This window comes from Carassius carassius, chromosome 11 (assembly GCF_963082965.1).
Source record: "Carassius carassius chromosome 11, fCarCar2.1, whole genome shotgun sequence".
Classification (NCBI taxonomy): Eukaryota; Metazoa; Chordata; class Actinopteri; order Cypriniformes; family Cyprinidae; genus Carassius; species Carassius carassius.
In genome coordinates, this window is record NC_081765.1 from 2,462,555 (window position 1) to 2,478,109 (window position 15,555).

The 15,555-nt window shown below is 47.0% G+C and overlaps 1 protein-coding gene across 1 annotated transcript; it reads left to right on the plus strand.

The window, feature by feature from the left end:
• The first annotated feature begins 13,642 nt into the window (after nt 1-13,642).
• LOC132152549 (uncharacterized) lies at nt 13,643-14,705 on the plus strand. Its single transcript, XM_059561307.1, has 3 exons — nt 13,643-14,026; nt 14,141-14,295; nt 14,423-14,705. The coding sequence occupies exons 1-3, from the start codon at nt 13,643-13,645 to the stop codon at nt 14,703-14,705; spliced, it is 822 nt and encodes a 273-aa protein (XP_059417290.1).
• Nucleotides 14,706-15,555: the final 850 nt, after the last annotated feature.

Here is a 15,555-nt window from a genome sequence, read left to right on the forward strand (position 1 = left end):
CGCTGTCACAATGGCCCATGACCCAGCTACAACAAGAAATATCCCGAATCAGAGGAGCTTGATGTGGCCTCTGGATTATGGACCATTCCGGTGCACCCGGGAAACCAACACAAGCTGGCATTCACATTTGGCAACCGACAGTTCACGTTCAACAGGTGTCCGTTTGACCGCCAACTCACCAGCTGAATTCAACATCTTTCTGAACAAAGCTTGTACAGACTCTAACTATGCTAGACTCAGTTTCGTGTGCCATCTTTCAAGCTGGAAACAGGATGGTTTCAAAACTGCAAACAACAAGCCAGTCAAACACCAACACCTGTTCCAGCAATGTGATAACATCACAAAAACACACAATGTGACTGTGTACTGGAAGAAGGTAAAGGCAGAAGGTAAAGGCACAACCCACAGAACAACACTGTGCGTTGTGCACCGTCTGACATCACAATGCCAAGGTATGTAATGCCACAGCGCAAAAGGGGGAAAATGCCAATGTATGTCCATGACGCATGCATCATGTGCTGCACAACGCAGCACCAGAGCCACTGACGAGACACTGAAGCAAGCGTTATGCCAGCAGCAAGATGTGGCAAAACATGGGCCAAGGTGACCTAAACCCAGTAAAGAGACTGCCCTGTCCAACCAAAGACAACCGTTGCTTGTTTCGTCCTCCCCTTTCTCTCTCTCTCTCCCTGTTGTCTGTACCAGGATGCGGATGTGGTTCACCATGATGTGCTGTCAGCCAACCAGTGGACAGCTGCCACCGAGAGAACAACTGAGACTCCTGATCACCAACTACAGAGCACACTACCCCAGCACTGTAGCCCAATACAGCTGGGCAGGTACCCGATGGACAAAGGACTCCCTCACTCACACTGAGGCCGATGTCAAACACATGTTCAGCCAACGTGAGAAAGTGACTGTTACACAAGTAGAGTTAGGTGGACACAACCACCGCTCCAAATGGTTCCCAGGAGCTTTGCTCAGAGCCCTCAGACACTCTGCCGCCAGAACTCTGTTTAACATTGGTATGTCCAGTGTCAATGCAGCGAACCAGGCTGTGAACTCCATGAAACCGCTGTTTACTGTCTTCCAGAATGACTTTGCCCAGACTCAGCTGGTTACAGCGTTAACAACAGACATGCTGTGGAAGGTTAGCTCCTCCAATAATGGCCTAGCCACAGGTAGAACTCCACCGTACATGATACCTTTAAGCCTTGTGCTAACTGTGCTGGCTTCCGCCATCACCACGACAGCTGACCTGCTACAAATACACCTGGCCTACTCTCTGGATAGTGCCATCCTACTGCACGCCAATCCCAAACAGAGGAAAGTGGATGTGCTCCTGAACCAACCCATCAGCGAGTCAAGCAAAGTCTACAGACTTAAAGACATTGTCAATGTCAGGTTTTGGAAAAGCAACACCCACACCAAGACACACATTCCAGATGTGGTGGCCTACTACGACAGCGACACACAGCTGTACCTGGCCCCAATCCTGCACATGTGTAATTTGACCAAAGACGTTCATTATCTCTGTCATCGGTCACACCCTGATCCTTGGCATGGCCTTCATTCTATACAGGAGACTCAACAAGATGTGAACCTCTACAGCCAAACTCATGACAGCCGTGGCTTTAGGTCTCCGATGGAATCACCGGAAAGGAGGTGCCAAGTCAAAGACCACATGGAACCTCATCAAGCTGAGTCCTCAGCTTCAGGAACCACCTGCCATTACGATCCACCTGCTACACGACCATCATGATTCACCTGTCATCTGCCCATCATGATGATTGCCGTCCGATGTATTTTGATAGGTTTGTGTGTTGCATAACTGGTTAACTCTGTTATGCGAGGGTTATGATTTTCTGAGTTGTAACTTGGAAATGTTTTTGGAATTAATGTTCTCAAATAGAGTAATGAGTTTGTAACACTACCTCTGACCAGGTCAAAAAACTTTATGACCCAACAGCTCACTGGAATTCTTGTAAGAAAAAGAAAAGTACCTTTTTAAAATGTATTCTAAATGTATTGAGTATTGCCTTTTTGTGCTTAAATGTCTTCCCATATCAAATTGGAGTATCTGCAATTTTATTGTGTATTAATCAAACTTTAAATGTGTGTAATTCTGCATATGAATGAAAATGTATGTTTCTTCTACCTTTACCTGTCATTCTTGGTATCTGCCTAACCCTCTTCTTTTGACTGACACATTCATACAAAGGAACGCATGTAAAATGTATTTATACTGGAATTACCAACTTGCTAGAATATAACTGCTGAATTCTGACAACATCATAACTCACGCGAGTGGGACAAAGACAAAGGAACCTCAGAGTTAAAGGAACTTTTTTTTTTTTCATTGGTTGTTCGCACGAACAGAGGCGTGAACCAGTCGCTCGATAAGAGAACTGACCAAGGAAGTTCTCCTCGCTTTTTTGTCTATGCACTTTTTTTGTCTATGAACAGCCTGTCCTCATGGCTCCTTAGGGAGATTTCATCTCCGTTTTTCTTTTCTTTTCTGTACTAAGTTTATTCTCATATTCGCCTCTCTCTACACGAGGGAGTCTAAATCATTTCGTTCGGTGAACCTTTGTAACTTCACGCGAGTCTGCTCGCCCCGGAAGACACGAGACAACATGCCCAGCTCCAAAAGAATGACACACGCACGCTCGTTCTTCGCAACAAACAGAACCATATGCAAGTATTATTTTCTAGAGAGATTTAAATGCTGCTTAAAGGTTGTCTATTCCCTTTTCAAAGTGATCTGATTTCTTGTTGTTTTTCAAAAGCTTACTGTCTGTGATTTTGCCGTACTGAGCGATTATTCTGTGATTGCGCCTATTCTCTCTCACCTTCAATTAAATTCAAGTTTATCTGTATATCGGTTTTTTACAATAGAAATCGTTACAAAGCAACTTTACAGAAAATTATGTTTCTACAATATTTAGTAGTAGCTTATAAGTGGTGACTGTCAGTTTGTGCACGTATGACAGGATTTTTTGAAATATTAATACTAGAAGTAGTCAGCCAGACGATGAACATTATTAATATTATTAATAATTAATAATTATTATATGATGCAGTCACACTTGGAGCAATATTAGTTAGTTATGTTTGTTGATTCAGGGCTAGCATCATCTGGGGTCCTCTGAGGGTCATTATCTTCTCTTCTCAGGTGTTCTGGATCCAGACTGGAGCTTGTGTAAATCCTAGTTTCCACGGGATGTAAATCCCGTGGCAAAACACAGAAACAAATAGAGACATCATTAGCATAGCTGCTGATCCAACAAAGTAAAATTAATTAGTTTAACCCAAGCTTAAGAATAAGAATACGCATTTGATCAGATGCATCTACACTCACAATTTAAGAGATACATTATTTGAATGCTTGGTGAAAGAGATTTTTTAATCTAGATTTAAACCGAGAGAGTGTGTCTGAACCCCGAACATTATCAGGAAGGCTATTCCAGAGTTTGGGAGCCAAATGTAAAAAAGCTCTACCTCCTTTAGTGGACTTTGCTATCCTAGGACCTACCAAAAGTCCAGCGTTTTGTGACCTTAGGGAGCGTGATGGATTGTAACGTGATACAAGTCTAGTTAGGTACGCAGGAGCTAAACCATTTAGGGACTTATAGGTAAGTAATGATAATTTGTAACTGATACAGAACTTAATAGGTAGCCAGTGCAGAGACTGTAAAATTGGGGTAATATGATCATATTTTCTTGACCTGGTAAGGACTCTAGCTGCTGCATTGTGGACTACCTGTAGTTTGTTTATTGAAGATGCTGGACAACCACCTAGAGGTGCGTTACAATAGTCTAGTCTAGAGGTCATAAATGCATGAACTAGCTTTTCTGCATCAGAAACAGATAACATGTTTCGTAGCTTGGCAATGTTTCTAAGATGGAAGAATGCAGTTTTTGTAACATGGGAAATATGTTTTTCAAAAGACAAGTCGCTGTCTAATATAACACCCAGATTTTTGACTGTAGAGGAAGTAACAGTACATCTGTCTAGTTGCAAATTGTAATCTACAAGATTCTGTGTAGTGTTTTTTTGGTCCAATAATTAATATCTCTGTCTTATCCAAATTTAATTGGAGAAAATCATTGGTCATCCAATCTTTTACATTTTTAGCACACTCTGTTAACTTAAATAATTTAGTGTCACAGTGTCTGGGTTGTGTTCCCTGGGTGTCCACTAGGTGTCCTCCGTTCCCACGGTGTCTGTCATATTATCACTTCCTGTTTCCTTATTTGGTCACCTTCCTCCTTGTTTTAGTTAATTGATTGTTCCCCACCTGTCTCCAGTTTCCCCATTATCCTTTTGTGTATTTATACCCGGTCTGTCTGAGTCTTTGTCACGGAGTCCTTGTCTTATGTGTGATACATTTCATAGTCTGCTCTCGCGTCTGTTCTTGTTTTGCTTTCATGTTTTATTGGATTTTCTGGTTGTGACCCTGCCTGGACTGTTTACCCCTTTGGATTTGCCCTTTTAATAAATCTCACACCTGCATTTGGATCTCTCCTCGTTTTTTGTATCACCGAACGTGACATTTAGAAGTTGAATCTGGTCTCGTTGAGATACATAGCTGAGTATCATCAGCATAACAGTGGAAGCTAATTCCGTATTTTCTAATAATATTACCAAGGGGCAACATGTATAATGAAAATAGAAGGGGACCTAGGACGGATCCTTGTGGCACTCCAATTTTACTGGTGATAAATGAGATGACTCCCCATTTAAATAAACAAAAATGGTAGCGATCGGACAGGTAGGATCTAAACCATCTTAGAGCGTGTCATTGTCTGTGTGTATTTCCATACTGGATAAGCCGGCTTTTGTTTCTTTTGTTATTGCCCCCGCCCTCTTAGGGAAGCGTGGCTACTTATTATGCAGTGCTCTGGCCGGCTCTAGCTGGTATCAAAATTCAATGAAGATGGACGCCGCAAAGATGATTGCAGATGAGCTGAACCGTGGCCGTTACACCGAAAATGTTTTGAAGTACTTCTTCGACAAGCCGGATGCTTATGAACAAGCGCTCACTGATTCTGAAGACGATCTGAGCGACGATGAAAGCGGCATAATAAGACTGTATAATATCCCTAATCTACAACTGAGCGAAGATGAAGACGAGGAATAATGTATTGGACTGGCGTCAGATGAGTTGGACCATAAGATATCAGAGGCTATATCGATAGTAACATTTGATGGGGATAAAGACACAGAAATGGGGAAAATCCGTAACTTTGACTGTAAATGCTACACGAGGAGAAAAGAGAACTCTCTGCATGGGAGACAGTCCTGTAGCCAGAAGCTTTCTCCAGACATTATGTACAACATACGGCTGGAATCTTTAGCTGCGGAAAAAGAGTGGCAGGACATGCAAATTATTGGACATTAAGAGGCAAACAGACGCACAGTGCAAACTTCGGAGATGGTTACATCCACAAAGATGACCCCGACAAAGAGAAAGTGTGCCCGAACGACTTATTTCATTGGAGGCATCGAGATCTGCAAGAATACTTTTCTGTTTCTTATGGGGTGAGTTTCCATTAACATCAAAGTTTGTCGTTTTGTGTTCATTCTAAGAACACGTACATGTTATCTCATGTTTAGTCCATGTTTAGACCTTCCCATATCTACCTATTGTTATTAGCTAGCTCAGGACTGTCGTTTTAATTGTAATCATTAGCATCGTATCACTTGCCAAAAACCGCCATTACTATAATGGCCTTTTAGATGGTAATGTTAGCAGCATCTGCTATTAATTTATTAATAATGCTTCAATTGCTTGAATTGACTGGTGTGAATGACTTAGCCCACGTAAACCTGCCTGTTAACATTCTTGAATTTAATGTGATGCTAATAATTTTAGCCAGTGGTGGAGGAAGTGCTACTTAATATTCTTAACAGGGATCTACTAACGTAATAGTAAATGTATCAGATTAAATTCCTACTTAAGTAAAAGTATAAAGTATCCGTAGCCGTAGCATGTGCGTTATAAGTCAAAAGTAAAAGTATTTATGGAGAGTTTAATGTACAGGATTTTTTTAATTTTGACTCAAACCAGGTCTAATCACTAACTGAGGTCTAAACCAGGACTAAACCAAGACTAAACCAGGAAGTACAGATACAGACTCTAAAATGTAGTGAAGTAAAAGTAAAAAGTTTTCATCATAAAATTTACTTAAGTAAAGTAAAAGTACCTATAATTTGTACAATACATTCTGATATAGGTGACAAGATGCCTTTTAGCATGATGTTAAACGTTTTTTTCTTTCTTTTTCCATTTTTCAGCATTGGCAGAGATACCCTGGCTGATATAGTCAAACACTATGAGGAGAATGGGGCAAGACCACGTTTAAGAAAGAAACACTCACTGCCACGTCCACCAGCCAGGTTCATCAGCCCTGAGGATATCAACAGAGTTGTGGACTTTGCAGAAAAACTATGCAGAAGACAATGCCATCATGCTGCCTGGTCAACAGCCTGGGCATAAGGATTGGCATGTGAAGTTGCTGCCAACTAATGTGTCTAAGGCCTCAGTGTGGCGTCTCTACGTGAAGTCTGCTAAGGAGCTTGGTATGTGTAAACATTGATTTAGAATTGAGTGCTTATAATGTGAAATACTGCGAAGCACTTTAGCAATTACAATACAATTAACCATAAGCAATATCTGTTCTCTTACGAGAGCTCTCTCGTACTGCGTCTTAGCTAAGACGCTACGGGAAAAGTCTCTTTTCACGAAATACTGAAGCAAAAAATTATCCTTAATTTTGTATTTCTGTAAAGCGCATTTGCAGCAGTACACAGCCATAGGCGAGACGGCTCGTTCGCTCATTGGCTTGTTCTGCGGCAACTGCACAGCCTATCGAGCGCGGGCTGATGCAACATCAGACCAATAAGGGCGCTTCGCGCCCTTCTTGCCACTTCCCGCCGAAACGGGTGTGGCCCAACCTTTAAAAGGAGCTCGAAAAGGCTGACTCACCTGATTTTTCATCTCTTCAGCGAAGCTCACGCATCGCTGGATCACGGAGGAAGCAAGCGCCGTCTGAGAAAGCACATCAGCAGGACGAGCCATTCTGAAGCTGCTGGCATCGCCGCCTTCCATTGCCGTTCCTGCTGCGCTATCCGGCGCCTATATCCTTTCAATCCTGTTATATACAAGCTGTTCTTTATGTGTGTGTGTGTGTTCGCCCTGCGACACACACTCGTAAAAGAGCTCGCGTCTTTTTTAAGATGCCTTCCTGCGGCTCGTCAGAGCCCCACTCAGCGAGGGAGACCGGTACGTCATCTGTGTCTCCTGCCTGGGTGAAGATCATGCAGCGCTCGCTCGCTGACGGCGGATGCCCCCACTGCGAGCTGTTGCCATGGTGACTCTGAGGACTCGCCTGGCCTTTTTCTCTGAGCCTGCATTCTCCGCTGCGCTGAGGCGCCGTAGAAGCATCGCTTCCAGCGGATTCCGGAACCGTCTTCAGCTCAACCGAGCTCGCCGGTTCGCCCTGCTTCACCGGCCCCCCCCTGCATCGCTTCCCGGTGGGCAGCCCACGCTGTTTGCCGGCGCGTCGTCCGAGGAAGTCGATCTCAGGGCCGCGTCGGGGGAAGAGGACACGCGCTCTCTGCTAGCTTCGGGCAGTGAGGGCTGGGCGAGCTCCGAGGATCTCGCGCCTTCTGCTCAGAAGCCCAGCAGACGAGCTGACATCGAGAAGGAGCCGGGGCGAATGCTCGTGTTGGCCGCGATGAGTCTCGGCCGCGAGTGGTTTGCACCAGCGCCCCCCCCCTCTCGTTCCCGGCTGGATGGTATTTCCCTTTCGGATGAGCGTACTTCTCAAAGCCCGCCTCATTTCTTCCTGAGCTTCACGAAGAGGTGGCGAAGGCTTGGAACGCTCCATATTCAGCACGAACTCGTTCGCCTGTCTCACTAGCATTCTCTACACTGATGATGCTAAAAACAGGAACTACCACTCACTTCCGCCGGTGGAACAGGCGATAGCGACGCACCTTTGTCCGCCCTCTGCTGGACGGCGGCAAAAGCGGTGTTGCCATCTAAAGCCTCCTGTGTGACGCTGCGTCGGCACTACTAACGATGGCTGCTTCATCGAAGCGCAGGTGTACGAGTTCCGCTGTGGCCGAGCTCTCACCCAAGCGCGCCGCTGTTTCAGTTCCAGGAATTGTGACTGTCTCAGCGTTTTCTGCAATGCGCAAGCCTGCACAGTTGCCCGCTTGCCTGCACACAAAAGCCGTTATCACAACAACTTCAGCAACGCAGCTCGAGACCCCCGTTCTCGCTCTACTGACCGTCGCCCCGCGTCGCGGGGACCGCGGCAGAGGATTACGGTGAGGCCGGGAGCCCCGAAGCCATCCTGGGAAAGCCATCTACGCATGCTGCATGACGCTGCGTCGGCACTACACACGATGGCTGCTTCATCGAAGCGCCGGTGTACGAGTTCCGCTGCGGCCGGGCTGTCACCTAAGCGCGCCGCTGTTTCAGTTTCCAGAGATTGTGACTGTTTCAGCGTTGTTTGCAATGCGCAAGCCTGTACGGTTGCCCGCTTGCCTGCACACGAAAACCGTTATCACGGCTACCCAGATATTTCCCGAAAAAGGTGTAATTTCTGGTGTCCCGGCCACGGCCGATGGTGCTATAAATGTAGTGACGATGCCCACTGCTCAGTGCCCATCTCCGCATATAAGCACAGCCCTTCACACAGGGCTCGCGCCTATAAAAGCGACTCAAGTCGATCACGCGCACTACATAGTAGACGTGCCCACTCCTCAGTGCCCACAATCACTATGTCACACGCGTCATGTGGTTTCTGTAAAAACGAAACCCGTGCACGTTCGTCCGGCCACGGCCGATGGTGCTATAAATGTAGTGACGATGCCCACTCCTCAGTGCCCATCTCCACATGTAAGCACAGCCCTGCACACAGGGCCTGCGCCCATAATGTCGACTCAAGTCGGTCGCGCACACTGCATAGTAAACGTGCCCACCCCTCAGTGCCCACAATTACTATGTCACACACGTCATGTGGTTTCTGTAAAAACGAAACCCGTGCATGCTCGTCCGGCCACGGCCGATGGTGCTATAAATGCAGTGACGATGCCCACTACCCAGTGCCCATCTCCACATGTAAGCACAGCCCTGCACACAGGGCTAGCGCACATAAGATCGACACAGATCGGTCGAGCGCGCCGCATAGTAAACGTGCCCACTTCCCAGTGCCCACATACACTATGTCACATACGGCGCGGGGCTTCTGTAAAAACGAGACCCGTGCACGTACATTCTGCACAGGCAGACAGCGAGTTGAAAGTGGTAAAAGTGCACACATGCAGCCCACGGTTACTCGCAGATATATCGAGTCCCACGGGACCCGCTCAGCCTCCCTCCAGTCGGTTAAGCACCGGAACGGGGTCGAGGAAGAGCGATCTGCCCGCTGTGATCAGCGCGCTCCCCGCCTCAGATGCGCAGCACACTCGAGCGCCGCCGTTGCCCAGTCAACAGAGCGCGTTTCGCATCCAGCCCTTAGCCATTCATGCAGATGCATGGTCAGTGCTTCCAGGGGTTTCGGATTGGGTGCTAGGCATTATAAAGAGAGGCTACTCGCTACAGTTTTCTCGACGCCCACCGTGCTTTTCAGCGCGCATCGAAACTACGGTCAAAACAGAAGTAGCACACATACTTCGGGCCGAAATATCAAAACTGTTGAGCAAAGGGGCTGTAGAGCCTGTGTCTCAAAGCGAGGGGGGGCTGTACAGCAGATACTTTCTGGATCTAAGACAGCTGAACAGGCATTGATGAAACACAGTTTCAAAATGTTCACGACCAGGAAGCTCCTCGCGCAGATTCGCAGAGAGGACTGGTTCATGTCAATAGATCTGAAGGACGCGTATTTTCAAATACAGATAGCGTCAAACCACAGGCGATATTTGAGATTCGCCTTCGAGGGCCAGGCATACCAGTTTGCAGTCCTGCCATTCGGCTTGTCCGTAGCTCCTCGTACGCTTACGAGGTGCATGGATGCAGCGCTCGCTCCTCTTAGACTCAGAGGCACACGAGTGCTGAATTATTTGGACGACTGGCTGGTTCTGGCCCGATCATGAGCGGAGCTCATGGACCACAGAGCCGTTTTACTCGATCACCTCGAGAAGCTCGGCCTCAGTGTCAATTGGGTGAAGAGTTCGCTGAACCCCAGTCAGACGATCCTGTTTCTGGGTATAGTTCTGAACTCGTGTTCCATGACGGCGCGGCTGTCACCACAGCGCGCGATGGGCATTCAGCGTGCAGCGAGTTCTTTCCGCTGTGGCGTGACTGTGTCGCTCAAACACTGTCAAAAGATGCTGGGTTTCATGGCCTCAGCATCTCCGGTTCAACCGCTGGGCCTGCTCCGCATGCGCCCCCTGCAGTTCTGGCTGAAGGCTCGGGTGCCGCGCAGAGCGTGGGCGTCTGGCCGGCTGCATTTCAAGGTCGATCAGAGCTGTGTTGCGGCTCTAGCACCTTGGACAGCGAACGGCTGGTACCGATCAGGTGTAAGCCTGGGGACTTCCCCGAGTGTGAAAATGGTGTCGACGGACGCCTCCACTTCGGGATGGGGAGCGCTGCTCGAAGGCAGACCGTCCTTTGGCCTATGGTCAGAACGGGAAAAGCTCCATCATATCAACTGCCTGGAAATGCTGGCAGTGGAGAACGCGCTGACGCGCTTTTGTCCCCATATCAAGGATCACCACGTCATAGTCCGTTCGGACAACATGTCCGTGGTGTCCTACATAAATCGCCAGGTCGGTCTAGGGTCCCGAAACCTGTGCAGGCTGACGGAACGCCTCCTGATTTGGGCTCAGCGCAACGTGCGCTCGCTGAGAGCAGTGCATGTGCCTGGACTGCAGAATCTGGGTCCAGACAGGCTGTCCAGAGGCAATGTTCCTACGGGCGAATGGTCTCTACACCCGCAAACAGTCCGGCTGTTGTGGGAGAGATTTGGCATGGCGGAGGTGGACCTTTTTGCGTCCCACGAAAACGCTCACTGCCCCGCGTTCTTTTCCAAGAACGAAAGCGCGCTGTCACGGAGATGGCCGTGCTGCCCGCTTTATGCGTTCCCTCCCGTCTCCCTCCTTCCGCAGGTGATAGAACGGGTGAGAGAAACGAGATGTTCAATACTGCTTGTAGCACCTCTTTGGAAGAACCAACCATGGTTCACAGATTTGATGCAGTTAGCAGATGTCGCCCCGTGGCCGGTACCGTTGAGGAGAGACCTCCTCTCGCAGGCCAGGGGCTCGATTTGGCACCCTCAACCGGAGTTGTGGTCCCTCTATGTATGGGCACTCAATGGTTACCCACTGATCTTGCAGTGGGAGTGCTAAATACCATCACTCAGGCTAGAGCTCCGTCGACACGACGTCTGTATGCCTCGAAGTGGTCGGTGTTCTCCAGCTGGTGCACAGCTCGAGGTTATTCACCCCTTAGTTGTGAGGTGACGGAGGTCCTCTCCTTCCTTCAGGAGCTGTTGGATAAGGGCAGAGCCCCATCCACGCTCAAAGTTTATGTGGCTGCCATCGCGGCGTTTTCTGAAACGGCGTCCGGTCAGTCAATAGGAAGGAATGATTTAGTCATCCGGTTCCTCAGAGGAGCTAGGAGGCTGAATCCTCCCAGACCTCCGTCAGTCCCTATGTGGGACCTCGCGGCGGTTTTGGAGGCCTTGAAAGGTCCCCTTTTCAAGCCTATCCAATCGATTAGCCTTCAGCATCTGTCGTTCAAGACAGTATTCTTGTTGGCTCTCGGTTCTGTGAAGCGTGTGGGTGATTTGCACGCGCTCTCGGTGAGCCAGTCGTGCTTGGAGTTTGGGCCCAATGACTCAAGAGTCATACTCAAACCTAGGCACGGTTATGTGCCGAAATCCCTCAACACACCGTTTCGGGCTCAGGTTATTGCCCTGTCTGCCCTGCCGGTGTCAGGGGAGGATGGAGACTCGAGTCTTCTTTGCCCTGTCAGGGTTTTAAGAGCTTATGTGTCTCGCTCTGCTGCCTTTCGGCAGACGGAGCAGCTATTTGTCTCGTTCGGTGGGCGTTCCAAGGGAATGGCTGTTTCGAGACAGACTCTATCCAGATGGATAGTTGACGCCATAGCGTTAGCTTACGCTTCCAGGGGCCTTCAGTGCCCGTTGGGCGTCAAAGCACACTCTACAAGAGGCACCGCCTCGTCGTGGGCGTGGTCTACTGGGATCTCCTTGCAGGATATATGTATGGCGGCAGGTTGGGCCTCGCCGTCTACATTTATCAGGTTCTATAACCTGGAGGTTCCCGCCTTGCAAGCAAGGCTGCTGTCGGTATAGGCGAATCAGGGCCCTGAGGGGAATTCTGAGTTCACGAGCGCTATGCGCTGCCGACTGTTATATGGGCAGTATTGCGTAAGACCCGCATTGCCACATTGGTCAGGCCTTGCCTCGGCTGTGTGACGTCATATTGCCGCATCTACGGATGCTGCTAGATATGGGATGGAGGGCTTTTTCCCTTTTCTGTCCTGGACTCTTTGTGAGTCCCTCAGGTGACTGTGCACTGTAAATCCTGGGCGTTGCTTCAGGTTTATTGGTGTGTGATCCCTGCGCGCACGGCGTTTTACATTGGGTTCCCGTAGCGTCTTAGCTAAGACGCAGTACGAGAGAGCTCTCGTAAGAGAACGTACTCGGTTACTAAACGTAACCTCGGTTCTCTCTAGAAGAGCGAACGAGTACTGCGTTCTCTGCCGTGCGCACGATTCACTCTGGTTCGCTTCGGCGATGAAATAAATCAGGTGAGTCAGCCTTTTCGAGCTCCTTTTAAAGGTTGGGCCACACCCGTTTCGGCGGGAAGTGGCAAGAAGGGCGCGAAGCCCTTCTTGGTCTGATGTTATTGGTCTGATGTTGCATCAGCCCGCGCTCGATAGGCTGTGCAGTTGCCGCAGAACAAGCCAATGAGCGAACGAGCCGTCTCGCCTATGGCTGTGTACTGCTGCAAATGCGCTTTACAGAAATACAAAATTAAGGATAATTTTTTGCTTCAGTATTTCGTGAAAAGAGACTTTTCCCGTAGCGTCTTAGCTAAGACGCAGTACTCGTTCGCTCTTCTAGAGAGAACCGAGGTTACGTTTAGTAACCGAGTACGTTTTTCAGGTGAGCATGCAGTTTGTAAAACCAGCTTCAAAGCACTGTGGAACCGACTTCTCCCACACATCAAAAGTTGCCGAAAGTCTGAAGCAGTAAAGAAGCAACAAGATCATCTTTCCCTTGTGCAGAAAGAGAGGGCTGTGTACAATGACATGACTGCTGCCTGCAGAAAGATTTGCTCTGGCTCTAACCTGTCTTTTGGACCGTCCCTACCAGAAAGCAAGAAGATTAGGATGCATTACAGTTTTGATTTTGCTCAGCAGGTAATATTTCACACACATTTACTTTACTTTATTAATGTCCCTTAAAGGGCAATTTGGTGCATGAGAATAAGCAGCCTGATAATAGCGCAAATGCAGAATAGCATCAATATAGTAATTTTTATCTTTATTAGACAGTTATGAATATACACAAATTTCATTTAATCTAATCCAAGTTCCCTCTCTCCCTCTGTCTCCTACAGTTACACTTTCCCTCAAACCCTCTCCAGCAAGGACCAATGTACTTCCTTACCCCACGGAAATGTGGCCTATTTGGTGTTTCCTGTGAAGGGCTGCAGAAACAGGTGAATTACCTGATTGATGAAGGCATGTCATCTACTAAGGGAAGCAATGAAGTCATCAGCTACATGCATCATTTCTTCGGCAACTTTGGAGTTGGAGAAACAGAGGTGGATCTTCATTGTGACAACTGCAGTGGGCAGAACAAGAACAACTTCATGCTCTGGTACCTTGCCTGGCGGGTTGGACACAAGCTTCACGATAAAATTGAAATCCACTTCCTTATTGCTGGCCACACCAAGTTTTCCCCTGACTGTGGCTTTGGACTCATCAAGCAAGCCTACATGAAGACAAGAGTCAACACTTTGGCAGACATCGCTGAGGTACTTTAACTTTACTTTGCTTTAATGACTTCAGTGCTGTTTTCTGTTCTGCTTCAATTAAACATTTAACTGAAGATCTTTTTTTTCTTCCTCTCTTCTCTTTTTTGTCATCAGGTTGTGGAAAACAGCTCTCCTGTGAGTCACCTCAATATCCCACAGCTTGTTGGAATGGCAGAGGGCAAAGTTTTAGTCCAGACCTTCGACTGGCAGCAGCATCTGACTCACCACTTCCATAGACTCCCACAGATCAAGAGTTATCAGCACTTCAGGTACTTATATCGAAACTTTCACATTGTGTACATACAATATAACATAGCAACAGCATACACATGACAGTATTTTATGAGAAAATACTTTGCCATGTTTAAAATGTCTTATGTGCTTATTCTGTCACAGCTTTTATGCCAAGAGACCAGGTGTGGTGCTTGCAAAAACTCACCGTGATGCACAACCTGTCGTATATCAGCTACTGCGCGACGGAGCAGATCTGCCCCCTATCGACGGTCTTCCTGTCCTGGGCCCACCTGGACTGAACATTGACAGGCAGACCTATCTGTATATAAAAATCAGGCCATTCTGTGCTGACGAGGCAACAGACATCACATGCCCAGCTCCAAGGGTCACAACAAAGAAAAGAGACCACAGAAGAGGATGCGAATGTGATTTCATTGGACATTGAAAGTGCTTGAATTTATTTTGTGCAAGAAGTTTTCTGGAAGAAATTCCATGTTATTCTCTCAGGTCCGATAATGTGTTATTTCGCCAACACTTCGTGGACTATGCTTGATTTACATTAGTTACTTGCATTTACGTGTTGTGTTAAGTGTTTCCCGCGTGAGCTAATTTGTCAGAGAAAAGAACAGAATCAGAGATAAATTTTTTTCTTATAGAAAATTGTACTTTGCATATTATACTATAAAACACATAATTATAGTTGATTTTAGTTTATCATAGTTGATCATAACTAGAGATGAAATGGCATGACAATTTTATTTCATGATTATAATGACAAAAATTTACAGGGTTTCACAGAATCCTGTTCAAAAAGTCCTAATGCTACACAATTAGCATCAATATGTACTTTTTGTTTACATAAACATTAAAATAAAAACATTAAAAATGATGGCCAGATTTTAAAGGAGTGTCTTGCAACATTATCTACACTGCACAAGTTCAAATAGAGTTTTGACAAAAAAGGTTTTATAAAAAGATAAAACTCACATATTTCAGCCTCTAAATCATTTTTATAAAAGTCAAAAAAGATAAATTACTGACATTTACAATGCACATTCTCCTTTATTATTAATAGTATGCGGTCCAATTTTTCCCGTTGCGTCTGTCGTTGCTATGCAACCATGCAGCTTTAGGGGGGAGCTTTACAGGGGGTATGGCTTATCTTAATGAGATGCAAATGAGCCCTAGTTTCACTCCCAGCAGTGAGAACATGTGAGAACTGCACAATCTTTAGAGGCCATTTTCTGCCTTTTGAGCTTTTTTGAGTGCCTACCTTCAAATGGCCACAACTTCTC

Coding starts and splice junctions, on each gene's coding strand:
- LOC132152549 (XM_059561307.1), top strand. CDS start 13,643: ATGTACTTCCTTACCCCACGGAAATGTGGCCTATTTGGTGTTTCCTGT. Junction 14,027..14,140: donor CTTTGGCAGACATCGCTGAG/GTACTTTAACTT, acceptor TTTTGTCATCAG/GTTGTGGAAAACAGCTCTCC. Junction 14,296..14,422: donor AAGAGTTATCAGCACTTCAG/GTACTTATATCG, acceptor ATTCTGTCACAG/CTTTTATGCCAAGAGACCAG.